General features: G+C 43.9%; 1 protein-coding gene across 1 annotated transcript in view; it reads left to right on the top strand.

Moving 5' to 3' along the window:
- The window catches only part of LOC311246347 (uncharacterized protein), a 50598-nt gene extending 38800 nt beyond the window's left edge, over positions 1–11798 (top strand). The window contains exons 3-4 of the mRNA XM_084336501.1: positions 5027–5089; positions 9438–11798. Of these exons, the coding sequence (XP_084192627.1) occupies positions 5027–5049 (23 nt within the window). The 3' untranslated portion in view covers positions 5050–5089; positions 9438–11798. The remainder of the gene's footprint in view (positions 1–5026; positions 5090–9437) is intronic.
- The last annotated feature ends 2012 nt before the right edge of the window (positions 11799–13810 follow it).

The following is a 13810-nucleotide window of genomic DNA, read 5'->3' as shown; positions in this document are numbered from 1 at the left end:
TGGTAGAAGACGTACACAGTTCCTTTACTTAAGTAAAAGTAGAAATACCCAGATAAAATCTGGTAAAAGTCCTCCATTCAAGATTCTACTTAAGTAATAGTTGTATCAAAAGTACACATTCTCTACATGATGTTTGTCTATTCAGTGGTTCCACCCTCGAACCGTTGACCTCTTAAGACGACGTCCTCTTGAAGTTGGCAGCCTGGCAGGCTTCAAGTACATAATCTTCATCGATTCTTACCATATTTTATATGCAACATCTTTTCCTTCAAAGTAACTAGTAACTGATGGGTTCAGATAAATGTAGTGAAGAGAAAAAATTTAATAAAAAAGTACAATATTTCCTTTGCAATGGAGTGGATTTCCCTAAAATGAAAAAGTAAAGTACCTCGAAATTGTACTTAACTTCAGCGCTTGGGTGAAAAACACTTAAGTTACTTTCCACCAGTGGGATTACGCTACAAAATATAACCATAGCTGTATGTACGTCTAGCTGTACGTCTAGCTGTATGTTAAACTTTAGTGACTTTATTGGAACTGCTAGCAGGGAAGTGCTGACTGTGTGCCATTCCACCGATTTACAAGCAACACTTCTGTGAAACATAAAACCTTTTACAACAAGACATCTGATTCTCTCAGGAGGTGGTTTAGGGACCAATGTCGGAGAATGTGTAAAAGGGAAAGAGACCATGTAGGCTAGAGCAAAGTAATGGTTGTGAAAATATTCTTTCTTTTTTTCACAACCACAACTTACCTTTACTTTGTGAATTGATTAGGAAGGACGACCAAACATACAGCTGTGCTTGACGACCTGTAAGGTAGTCAGTCCACGCTGTCACTGATCTGTACAGTAGGCTGCAATTAAGTTATATGATGGTCCAGACTGTAATTTAGCTATGGTCTATACAGTATATGCTATTTCAGGTACTTTGCCTTAGGGAGAACAGTAATAACCATAAGTATGTAGGAGCTGAGCTGGTGATTAACCAGTTCCTCAAGTCTCAGACCTCATGCTTCAGTGCAGGGAAATCAGAATGGTTTCCACTTCACTTCCCAGTCGCACATTCAGTAAAAAAATAAAAATAAGAAACAACTTGACTCTCAAATCCAAATTTTCTACCTGTTTACCACTAATTCCAAAAGTTGTTCTTCTTGTTCTTCTTCTTCTGCTTTGTTAACAACATTTCCTCATTGGTTCATACTGTAGGTAGTAGGTACTTAATCATTATTTGTGCCCCCTTAAGTAGACTGTAATTAGCCTGTACATGCTAGTCTGTACTGTAACTAGCCTGTATGCTAGTACTGTAATTAGCCTGTATGCTAGTCCGTACTGTAACTAGCCTGTATGCTAGTCCGTACTGTAACTAGCCTGTATGCTAGTCCGTACTGTAACTAGCCTGTATGCTAGTCCGTACTGTAACTGGCCTGTATGCTATTCTGTACTGTAACTAGTCTGTATGCTATTCTGTACTGTAACTAGTCTGTATGCTATTCTGTACTGTAACTAGCATGTATGCTATTCTGTACTGTAACTAGCCTGTATGCTAGGCTGTACTGTAACTGGCCTGTATGCTAGTCCGTACTGTAACTAGCCTGTATGCTAGTCCGTACTGTAACTGGCCTGTATGCTAGTCCGTACTGTAACTGGCCTGTATGCTAGTCCGTACTGTAACTAGCATGTATGCTAGTCATACTGTAACTGGCCTGTATGCTAGGCTGTACTGTAACTAGCATGTATGCTAGTCCGTACTGTAACTACCCTGTATGCTAGTCCGTACTGTAACTAGCCTGTATGCTAGGCTGTACTGTAACTAGCCTGTATGCTATTCTGTACTGTAACTAGCCTGTATGCTAGTCCGTACTGTAACTGGCCTGTATGCTAGTACTGTAATTAGCCTGTATGCTAGTCCATACTGTAACTGGTCAGTATGCTAGTCCGTACTGTAACTAGCCTGTATGTTAGTCCAGACAGTAACTAGTATGTATGTTAGTCCAGACAGTAACTAGTCTGTATGTTAGTCCAGACAGTAACTAGTCTGTATGTTAGTCCAGACAGTAACTAGTCTGTATGTTAGTCCAGACAGTAACTAGTCTGTATGTTAGTCCAGACAGTAACTAGTCTGTATGTTAGTCCAGACAGTAACTAGTCTGTATGTTAGTCCAGACAGTAACTAGTCTGTATGTTAGTCCAGACAGTAACTAGTCTGTATGTTAGTCCAGACAGTAACTAGTCTGTATGTTAGTCCAGACAGTAACTAGTCTGTATGTTAGTCCAGACAGTAACTAGTCTGTATGTTAGTCCAGACAGTAACTAGTCTGTATGTTAGTCCAGACAGTAACTAGTCTGTATGTTAGTCCAGACAGTAACTAGTCTGTATGTTAGTCCATACTGTAACTAGCCAGTATGTTAGTCCAGACAGTAACTAGTCTGTATGTTAGTCCAGACAGTAACTAGTCTGTATGTTAGTCCAGACAGTAACTAGTCTGTATGTTAGTCCAGACAGTAACTAGTCTGTATGTTAGTCCAGACAGTAACTAGTCTGTATGTTAGTCCAGACAGTAACTAGTCTGTATGTTAGTCCAGACAGTAACTAGTCTGTATGTTAGTCCAGACAGTAACTAGTCTGTATGTTAGTCCAGCCAGTAACTAGTCTGTATGTTAGTCCAGACAGTAACTAGTCTGTATGTTAGTCCAGACAGTAACTAGCCTGTATGTTAGTCCAGACAGTAACTAGTCTGTATGTTAGTCCAGACAGTAACTAGTCTGTATGTTAGTCCAGCCAGTAACTAGTCTGTATGTTAGTCCAGACAGTAACTAGTCTGTATGTTAGTCCAGACAGTAACTAGTCTGTATGTTAGTCCAGACAGTAACTAGTCTGTATGTTAGTCCAGACAGTAACTAGTCTGTATGTTAGTCCAGACAGTAACTAGCCTGTATGTTAGTCCAGACATTAACTAGTCTGTATGTTAGTCCAGACAGTAACTAGTCTGTATGTTAGTCCAGACAGTAACTAGTCTGTATGTTAGTCCAGACAGTAACTAGTCTGTATGTTAGTCCAGACAGTAACTAGTCTGTATGTTAGTCCAGACAGTAACTAGTCTGTATGTTAGTCCAGACAGTAACTAGTCTGTATGTTAGTCCAGACAGTAACTAGTCTGTATGTTAGTCCAGACAGTAACTAGTCTGTATGTTAGTCCAGACAGTAACTAGTCTGTATGTTAGTCCAGACAGTAACTAGTCTGTATGTTAGTCCAGACAGTAACTAGTCTGTATGTTAGTCCAGACAGTAACTAGTCTGTATGTTAGTCCAGACAGTAACTAGTCTGTATGTTAGTCCATACTGTAACTAGCCAGTATGTTAGTCCAGACAGTAACTAGTCTGTATGTTAGTCCAGACAGTAACTAGCCTGTATGTTAGTCCAGACAGTAACTAGTCTGTATGTTAGTCCAGACAGTAACTAGCCTGTATGTTAGTCCAGACAGTAACTAGTCTGTATGTTAATCCAGCCCCAGTAACTAGTCTGTATGTTAGTCCAGACAGTAACTAGTATGTTAGACACTGAGCTCAGTCTCCACACTCTATGAGCCCCTCTTCCTCTTCCTACACTGAAAGAACATGCTGTACTTTGGGGGCAGGGAGGCCCCATGATCAGGCAGCAGCACGTGCCGTGTGCACAGCGCTGGTCTGGTCTGGGAGAGGCCTTGCATAACCGCATTCTCTCTCTCTCTCTCTCTCCCTCTCTCTTCTTGGAAGCTATATATTTTTTGCAAGGCACACCCCATACCCTGTATACCTTTATGTACGGTGTCGTGTGTGTGTGTGTGTTGTGTATACTCCAACCTGGTTGCCAATTGAGCACATAATGTAATTGTAAGGTCTCTGAATATCTGACTGCTTTCTACAATTGTTAATGTCTTTTGTGTCATTTATGGATATGAATGTATGTGTAGTGTATACATATATATATATATATAAAAATAAATGGCAGCCAGGCTAAGTAAACCGGCTGTGCAGAACACAATGTCCTGGTCGTGAGGAAGGAATGTTGACTCTCTTCAGGTTAAACAATGACAATGTCCTAGGGCGGCTACGTGGCGTAGTGGGCAAGGCGCTCGCCACGAATGCGGAGACGCTGGGCTCGCCTGTTCGAGCCCAGCGATCCACATTGCTTTCAGTTTAGCTGGTCGTTCATACTAATACACATTGGCCGTATTAGGGGGTGGGAAACTGATGGGTGGGGATCGGGCGTTGTGGACAGCGACTCCTACAGGCCGGTTGGTGCGCCTGCGCAGTAGAATCAGGAAGTGTCGGGGGCAGCGTGAGCCTCCCACGCGTTACTCCTCGCCACTGAGAGATCGAGCTGCGCAGGTGAAAAGATGCGACTGCTGTTACCTCAAGTACCGGAGGGGACTTGTGCTATGTATGACTTAGTCCACATTGCAGCCGGCTTGTGGGAGGCAAGAAACAGCGTCCGTGACAGGGGAGGGTTGAATTGGATGATACGAAATTGGGATGGGAGAAAAATATAGAAAATGGGAGAAAAAGTGGATAAAAAAAAAAACAATGACAATGTCCTACTGTCACTCAGAACGTGTCAAGCGGCCCCAGTGTGTCCCCCCCCCGTGTGTCCCCTCCCCCTGTGTCCCCTCCCTGTGTGTCCCCTCCCAGTGTGTGTCCCCTCCCGGTGTGTCCCCTCCCCGTGTGTCCCCTCCCCGTGTGTCCTCTCCCTGTGTGTCTCCTCCCCGTGTGTCCTCTCCCTGTGTGTCCCCTCCCTGTGTGTCCCCTCCCAGTGTGTGTCCCCTCCCCGTGTGTCCCCTCCCCGTGTGTCCTCTCCCTGTGTGTCTCCTCCCCGTGTGTCCCCTCCCCCTGTGTCCCCTCCCCGTGTGTCCCCTCCCCGTGTGTCCCCTCCCAGTGTGTGTCCCCTCCCGGTGTGTCCCCTCCCCTGTGCACGCTCCTAGCATGTCACACGCTGCTGCTTCACGCTGGAATGCCTCTCACTCATTTCCTCTCCCATCTGTGTGCAGCAGGGACGGTGGCGTCGGCATAAGAAGCCTAAGAAGACCCCTTGTGGTGGGAGGAGCCTCCTGGTGAGAAAACAACCACGACCACATGGACAGCATCACCTGCTGTAGGACAGTCACTTACTTTATCCACATTAGGCTGTATTCAGGACAGTCACTTACTTTATCCACATTAGGCTGCATTCAGGACAGTCACTTTATCCACATTAGGCTGCATTCAGGACAGTCACTTACTTTATCCACATTAGGCTGCATTCAGGACAGTCACTTTATCCACATTAGGCTGCATTCAGGACAGTCACTTACTTTATCCACATTAGGCTGCATTCAGGACAGTCACTTACTTTATCCACATTAGGCTGCATTCAGGACAGTCACTTACTTTATCCACATTAGGCTGCATTCAGGACAGTCACTTACTTTATCCACATTAGGCTGCATTCAGGACAGTCACTTTATCCACATTAGGCTGTATTCAGGACAGTCACTTACTTTATCCACATTAGGCTGCATTCAGGACAGTCACTTACTTTATCCACATTAGGCTGCATTCAGGACAGTCACTTACTTTATCCACATTAGGCTGCATTCAGGACAGTCACTTACTTTATCCACATTAGGCTGTATTCAGGACAGTCACTTACTTTATCCACATTAGGCTACATTCAGGACAGTCACTTACTTTATTCACATTAGGCTGCATTCATGATAGTTACTTACTTTATCCACATTAGGCTGCATTCAGGATAGTCACTTTATCCACATTAGGCTGCATTCAGAATAGTCACTTTATCCACATTAGGCTGCATTCAGGATAGTTACTTTATCCACATTAGGCTGCATTCATGATAGTCACTTTATCCACATTAGGCTGCATTCAGAATAGTCACTTTATCCACATTAGGCTGCATTCAGAATAGTCACTTTATCCACATTAGGCTGCATTCAGAATAGTCACTTTATCCACATTAGGCTGCATTCAGGATAGTTACTTTATCCACATTAGGCTGCATTCAGGATAGTTACTTTATCCACATTAGGCTGCATTCAGGATAGTTACTTTATCCACATTAGGCTGCATTCAGGACAGTTACTTTATCCACATTAGGCTGCATTCAGGACAGTCACTTTATCCACATTAGGCTGCATTCAGGATAGTTACTTTATCCACATTAGGCTGCATTCAGGATAGTTACTTTATCCACATTAGGCTGCATTCAGGACAGTCACTTTATCCACATTAGGCTGCATTCAGGATAGTCACTTTATCCACATTAGGCTGCATTCAGGATAGTTACTTTATCCACATTAGGCTGCATTCAGGACAGTTACTTTATCCACATTAGGCTGCATTCAGGATAGTTACTTTATCCACATTAGGCTGCATTCAGGACAGTCACTTTATCCACATTAGGCTGCATTCAGGACAGTCACTTTATCCACATTAGGCTGCATTCAGGATAGTTACTTTATCCACATTAGGCTGCATTCAGGATAGTTACTTTATCCACATTAGGCTGCATTCAGGACAGTCACTTTATCCACATTAGGCTGCATTCAGGAATCTTCAGGATAGTTACTTACTTTATCCACATTAGGCTACATTCAGGATAGTCACTTTATCCACATTAGGCTGCATTCAGGACAGTCACTTTATCCACATTAGGCTGCATTCAGGACAGTCACTTTAGCCACATTAGGCTGCATTCAGGATAGTTACTTTATTCACATTACGCTGCATTCATGATAGTTAGTTACTTTATCCACATTAGGCTGCATTCAGGATAGTTACCGTACTTTATCCACATTAGGCTGCATTCAGGATAGTTACCGTACTTTATCCACATTAGGAACTAGGCAGAATCTGCATATGGCTCGCTGATAACAAACTATCATTACACATGGGCAAAACAGAGTCCATTCTCTTCGGTTCAAATAACAAACTCAGCAAGACCGACGGCTTCTCAGTTACAGTGGGTGACAATATTGTCACAAGGAAAGATGAAATTACCTACCTGGGTTCCATCCTAGAGGCTAATCTCTCCTGTGACAAAATGGCATCCAATGTAATAAAAAAAGTCAACCAACGAACTCGATTCTTGTACCGGATCTCCTCTCTGGTAAACAAGAATACCCTGAAGACTCTGGCAGGAGCACTCATTCAGGGGTACTACGACTATGCTTGCACCTCATGGTACCAAAGCACCTCAAAGGCGCTAAAAACAAAATTACAAACATCTCAAAACAAACTGGTCAGACTACTGCTTGACCTTACTCCTAGAACCCACCTCACCCCTGCCCACTTTGACAACCTAGGATGGCTTAGAGTAGACGACAGAGTACAGCAACTTGCAATGGGCCTGGTCTACAAGATACACTACACGACCAAGGTACCCATGTACATGTCAAAATACTTCCCAAAGGTCAGTGAATACCACGATCACAACACCAGAGGGAGCTCCACAAATCATGTTAAACCCAGATTCGGCTCAAATAAGGGACTAAACACGTTTCGCAATTATGCCACATCAATGTGGAACGCCCTACCCAAAGCTGTAAAGGAATGTGGATCACTACCCATTTTCAAAACCTCTCTCAAGGGACACCTACGGGAGACTGCAATTCAACACTGGCCCCTGTAAATATCCTAACCCAACCCCCTCCAATGTACAGTCATTTACCTAGTATGGTTTTGTCAATAGTCCAATGTACAATTTTGTTTGTTTGTACAGTGTCTCCCCCCCCCCCCTCAATGTACAGTTTTGCCAATGTACAGTCATTTACCTAGTATGGTTTTGTCAATAGTCCAATGTACAATTTTGTTTGTTTGTACAGTGTCGTCGTCCCCCCCCCCTCAATGTACAGTTTTGCTTGTTTATACAGTGTGCCCCCCCCCCCCCAATGTAGTAATGTAGATTACCCAGTATGGTTGTCAATATCCCAGTGTACCCAACCCCCCCCACCCAACCTCCTCCAATGTACAGTTTCTACGTCAAATGTATATACTCCCTTTTCCTGACTCCTTCTGTATCACAAACAGTACTGTATTTGCAAATCTGGTATGTCATAAATGTATAGATGTAGCAGTACTGACTATCTGTATGTCATGTATGTCATATATGTCCTGATGAATTGAAAATGGGGGACCCTGATGTAAACAAGACGAAAGTCTTTCTCTGGTCTGCATCCCCTTAACAATTGTGTGTATTGAGCTGTACTGTATTGTACCCATTCTGCAATCTGTTAATAAAGTTTTCAATCAATCAATCAATCAATCAAAGGCTGCATTCAGGATAGTTACTTTCAGGATAGTTACTTTATCTATATTAGGCTGCATTAGTAGTGACACGTGGTAGTGACATGTACTGTAGTAATGACATGTGGTAGTGACATGTGGTAGTGACACATACTGTAGTAGTGACATGTAGTAGAGACACGCTGAAAAAAAGGGAAAGGCCGCTGTTCAGACCAATCGGAAGCTAACGTTAGCCAACGCACACCCAAAACCTGACTAACTTTATTTACATTAGAAAAGCATTTTTGTAGGGCGGTTAGGTGGTCGAGCGGAGATTGCGTTCGTCACCAGCCCCGGAGCTGTGAGCTTGATTCGCCTGTTCGAATCCAGCTCACAGCTCCGGGGTTGTCACCAGCTTGGCTGGCCGTCTGCACTGATACAATTGGCTGTATCAGAGGGTGGGAGAAGCTGGCGGGGTGGGTCCGGGTCGTTGTAAACAGCGACTCCTACAGTTCGGTCGGGGCGCCTGCTAAGCGCGGATTGGACGTGAGGGGGATAGTGTGGTCCTCCCACACGCTACGCCCTCTCAATGAGAATCCGCGCTGCCAGGTGAAAAGAAGCGGTGATTGGCTGGACGTGTGTCGGAGGAAGCACGTGGTAGCCTCCACTCTCCCAAATGATCTGACTGTGGGGGGTAAAGCGCAGCGACCAGGAAGGGACTGGGAATTGGCATACGACTAACATTGGGATGGGAGAAAATCGGAGGAAAATGGAGGGGGAAAAAGACCAAAAAAAAAAAAAAAAAAAAAGCATTTTTGTGACAAATATTTAGCCCCATTAGATTAGATTAGATTAAAATGTATATACAGAAAAATAGGTTTAGCCCCCAACCAGAGTGCAAATGTAACAGTAAAGTGCAACAGCAATATACAATGTACAGGTGATTAAACTGGGTACAAAATATACAAGTTAGTACTACTGAGTGTAGTGCTAATCAGATGTATGTTCAGAGTTGTATTATATAACGTCAGTTATTCAATATTCCCTGAAAAAAACCTAATCAAATACTGATCAAGGATCAACTAGATTTGATAATTGAATCATAGTGTCATTGTGTTACTAAAAGAAGATCCCGGAACAATCTTCTATAACATTTGTTCCCCCTTTTTTTCATTTCAGAGGTCAGTGAAAAAAGGACATGGATTTTGAGGGATTTGGGGACTTTTTTCCCCTCCTCCGCTGTGAAGATCCATCGAAACGACGCACAAACCCAAAGATACGACGTGTCAAAGGCAACTGGGAAACAAAAACAAAACCCATTTCCTATCAGTTTACTCACTCTTTACAAACTGCTAGGTTAACATCACTTCCTGATTCCACACACACACACACACACACACACACACACACACACACACACACACACACACACACACACACACACACACACACAAACACACACACACACACACACTGTGGTGCCTTAATACCTTGTTAATTCAGGAGTTTTCACGTTTCATCCAACAACATGTGTAAATATAACGTAATGTGATATAGTTACTGAGGAGCCAGCAGTGCCTCTGGAAGCAGACACACATAACCTCTGTGTGCCGCGAAGAAAAGGCTCATTCGACCAGTGAGACTGAGATGAAAGAATGATGCACTACTTAACTCGGAAAAGAGAAAACTGTGAACTCCCAGTTCAGAGACAGCATTGTCACTTTTTAACATCAATTGAGCTATCTCAAACCCCGCCCTCTTTCTCTTGATCTTCCAATCGCAGCGCGTTGCGATTGGACACATTGCGATTGGAGGATCAAGAAAAAGAGGGCGGGGTTTGAGATAGCTCAATTGTCCAGCAAGCGATGAGTGGAACAGCTTTGGTTGCAAACAGGAAAATCCATTGTTACTTTAAAAGGAACGTTCAGGAGGGGCGGCTAGGTGGTGTAGTGGGCAAGGCACTCGCCACCAGTGTGGAGACGCTAGGATTTGCGTGTTCGAATCCAGCTCTCCACATTGTTTTTCAGTTTGGCTGGTCGTCCGCAGTAATACACATTGGCCGTATTACGGGGAGGGAAAACTGAAGGGTGGGGATCGAACGTTGTGAACAAGCGACTCCTACAAGTCGGTTGGTGCGCCTGCGCAGTAGAATCAGGAAGTGTCGGGGGCAGCGTGAGCCTCCCACGCGTTACTCCTCGACACTGAGAGATCGAGCTGCGCAGGTGAAAAGATGCGACTGCTGTTACCTCAAGTACCGGAGGGGACTTGTGCTATGTATGACTTAGTCCACATTGCAGCCGGCTTGTGGGAGGCAAGAAACAGCGTTCGTGACAGGGGAGGGTTGAATTGGATGATACGAAATTGGGATGGGAGAAAATATGGAAAAATGGGAGAAAAAGTGGATCAAAAAAAAAAAAGGAACGTTCAGGATTTAAAAAATATATATATATATATTTAAAAAATGTAATAATATTATAATAAATCCTGATTCTTAACTTTCAATTAGATGCTTCTATGAGGAATACAAGCCAAACGCGTTACTGTGAACGAAACAAACTCGGGCCTGTAGTAGTAAGCGCCCGACCAGGGAGGCAAACTGATGTCTCTAGATCCGCAGCGCCTGCTCACATGGGGGACATCTCAACATTCACATTCGAGCCTGCACTGTAAACTCTGCCATAACCCTGAGGTTTTCTTCTTTTTATACACGTGGAATTTAAAAAAATCCTAATGTTGAATTCAGTGAGGTTTTATTTAACCAAATAAGGTATGACAGTACTAAGGGCTTTAGACGTAGACTAAAGAGTGTACAGTGAAATAATGACCATTAGAGAGGCTACTGTAATGTTTATTTTGTTCGTCAGTCTTTTTTTCTCTCTCCACGTTTTCAAATTGACTTCCATCAGTGAAAGGATCGTGAATGAAAGTCTGGTTTTGTATTTTTAAAGGAAGAAATGTCATCTCAATGTGTGAGGCAGAGAGGACATGTAACCAAATGTAGATGGTGAGTATATATGGATGTATGACGGGTGCGGAATGCAAGGTTATTTATTGACGTGCCGTCGTCTTGCTGCTCCGTGAAGCCGTGCGACGCCGTTAGCAGAGACAACATCCACCACATACTGTATATTTCCTGCTCCCGGGAGCGTTCCTGACCGCGGAGACCGGACACATCCGACGACGCCGTATGCATGAATTTACCGTAGATGCATTGAATACACACAACAACAGCAGCACACGTTGAAAAACGGATCTCTCAGTAGGGGGGGGGGGGGGGGGGGGTACTTGGCCCGATGGTTCTACACGCCGTTTTTTTTTAACAGGACCTGTAAAGTTTCTTGAAAATATTCTCTTAAATTCTCTTGTGAGGCACAGGAAGACAAAGGCTTTGGGATCAAATGTTTTGTGTTTGTCTGATATCTCTTTTTATCTATGCAAGGCCTTGGAAGCGGCCATTCTTCTGTAATATATATTCTCTCGTAAGCTTTGTCGACGATGCCGCTAACCTTGTAGTGTACAGAATAAAGCTTTACTTACTAATACACGCTCTGGTTGTCCTTCATTTCGAAAACACAGACGGTTAACCCTTTCACTGCCACACAACAGCCGGTTAACCCTTTCACTGCCACACTACCGACGGTAACCAGATGGTGTTTCATTACACATTATGAGTGCATGCTTTACCAACTGTTTGCCTGTTTTATTGCAACACTACTATCACAACATCTAAGAAGGGAGATCACCCCCCTTGAACGGCCCTTCTAAGGTTTCTCTCCACATTGCCTGTGGTGCATTTCTTCCTATTGCTAGGTTTTAGTGAGTTTTTCCTTACCTTCGCGCCGTGGGGTATGTCTGGGAGTGTTGCATTTATTTATTTTAAATGTTGGACTTTATGGTGTTTTGTTTTGTTCTTGATTTATTGTGATGTTTCTTCTGGACTTGTTTAAAGAAGACGTGTCCGGCCCATGGGGACATTAACGTGTGTTGTCGGGCCTTACAAATAGATTTGATTTGATAGTAAAGGGTTAACCTTCTGTAGTGTGGCAGTGAAAGGGTTACATGTCTTTATTGGAGCAACCAATGATCGCTTCACCCCAAAACCTCAACCAGCGGCTGGACGTGTGCTCAAGGGACACTTCGACACGCTGCCCGGGAGGAGTGGGAATCGAACCGGGAACCTCCGGATTACCAGACGACCGCTCTACCTCCTGAGCCACTTGTCGCTCCATTTCTAGCTCTGCCATTTTGGCAAGTCTTTTTCATTTGAAGCATTGTTTACCCAGGGTGGGTTCTCTTTCTCTCCAGCCACGCCCCCTGCTTCACACTACAGGTACATTCACACACCTGGGCACTGCCAGCCGGTACAACCAGTCTGACACCGCTTGCCACCGAGCAGCTCGTGGGTTAAGTGCCTTGCTCAAGGGCACTTCAGCGGTTGGCATCGAGCGCTACTTTCCCCGCTGGGTCTTCGATAGAGGCACAGAATGTTGTGTGGTTCTTTTCCAGCATGGCTGGCTGTAACCTAGCAACCATTGTTTGGCACATGGTGACGAAAGAGCATTGATTGATTGATTGAAAACTTTATTTAACAGATTGCAGTACGGCTCAATACACACAATTGTTAAGGGGATGCAGACCAGAGAAAGACTTTGGTCTTGTTTACATCAGGGTCCCGCATTTTCAATTCATAATGAAGCAGCTATGTGCATTACTTGACATTAGTGTTGTGGCTAACCAGACGGAGCTACAGATATCCAGTATGAGGAAGAGCACAGATTGCTACATGGAAGTTGGAAGTCATACAACTGACACCACACACAGAAATCACTGTGTGATTGTCCTTAACACCCTGGACTTTAACAGTGATGTGAATGGTGTCGTCTGTGCTGATGAATATCATTTATAGTGTGTGACCCTTATAGTGAATTATGTTTCCAAAAAAGACCAACCATGGATATTTGTCATTAGTGGTATTACATGCATTCATCATATACACAGCATTCCCTCGTTCGTTCCTTGGTACTTAATTGAATTGTTCATATTCATAATCATAATTTTGTGCCCCGAGAGTAAAGTTACCAAATAAACCTAACGGTCAAAAACTGATATAACTGAGCAACTATCTGACAGCTTTTGTGCATGAATAGTCATGCACATGCAATAGTCCATCTCGAAAGTCATGGAGAAAATAGTCTACGAACAGGTCAAAAAGTACCTGGCGGAAAAAAATATAATCTACGAATTCCAATCAGGCTTCAGAACATCCCACTCCACTGACGCATGCCTTCTCTATTTGAACGACCACATCAAACAAGAGGTGGACGCGGGCAAATACTGCGGCATGGTCATGCTGGACCTACAAAAGGCCTTCGACACTGTCAATCACTCCATTCTGATTGACAAGCTAAAAGCAATTGGTTTTGATAGTGAGCTGGATGCAATCCTACCTGGAGGGGAGAGAACAGATGGAGGTAAACGGTACTCTACCCCCCCCCCCCCCCCCCCTCACAGTGAGCTGTGGTGTTCCACAAGGAAGCATACTAGGACCGCTA

Source organism: Notolepis coatsorum (assembly GCF_963971535.1).
Source record: "Notolepis coatsorum genome assembly, chromosome: 19".
Taxonomy (NCBI): Eukaryota; Metazoa; Chordata; class Actinopteri; order Aulopiformes; family Paralepididae; genus Notolepis; species Notolepis coatsorum.
The sequence above is the reverse complement of the archived record's forward strand: the minus strand, read 5'-3'. Positions and strand labels throughout refer to the sequence as shown.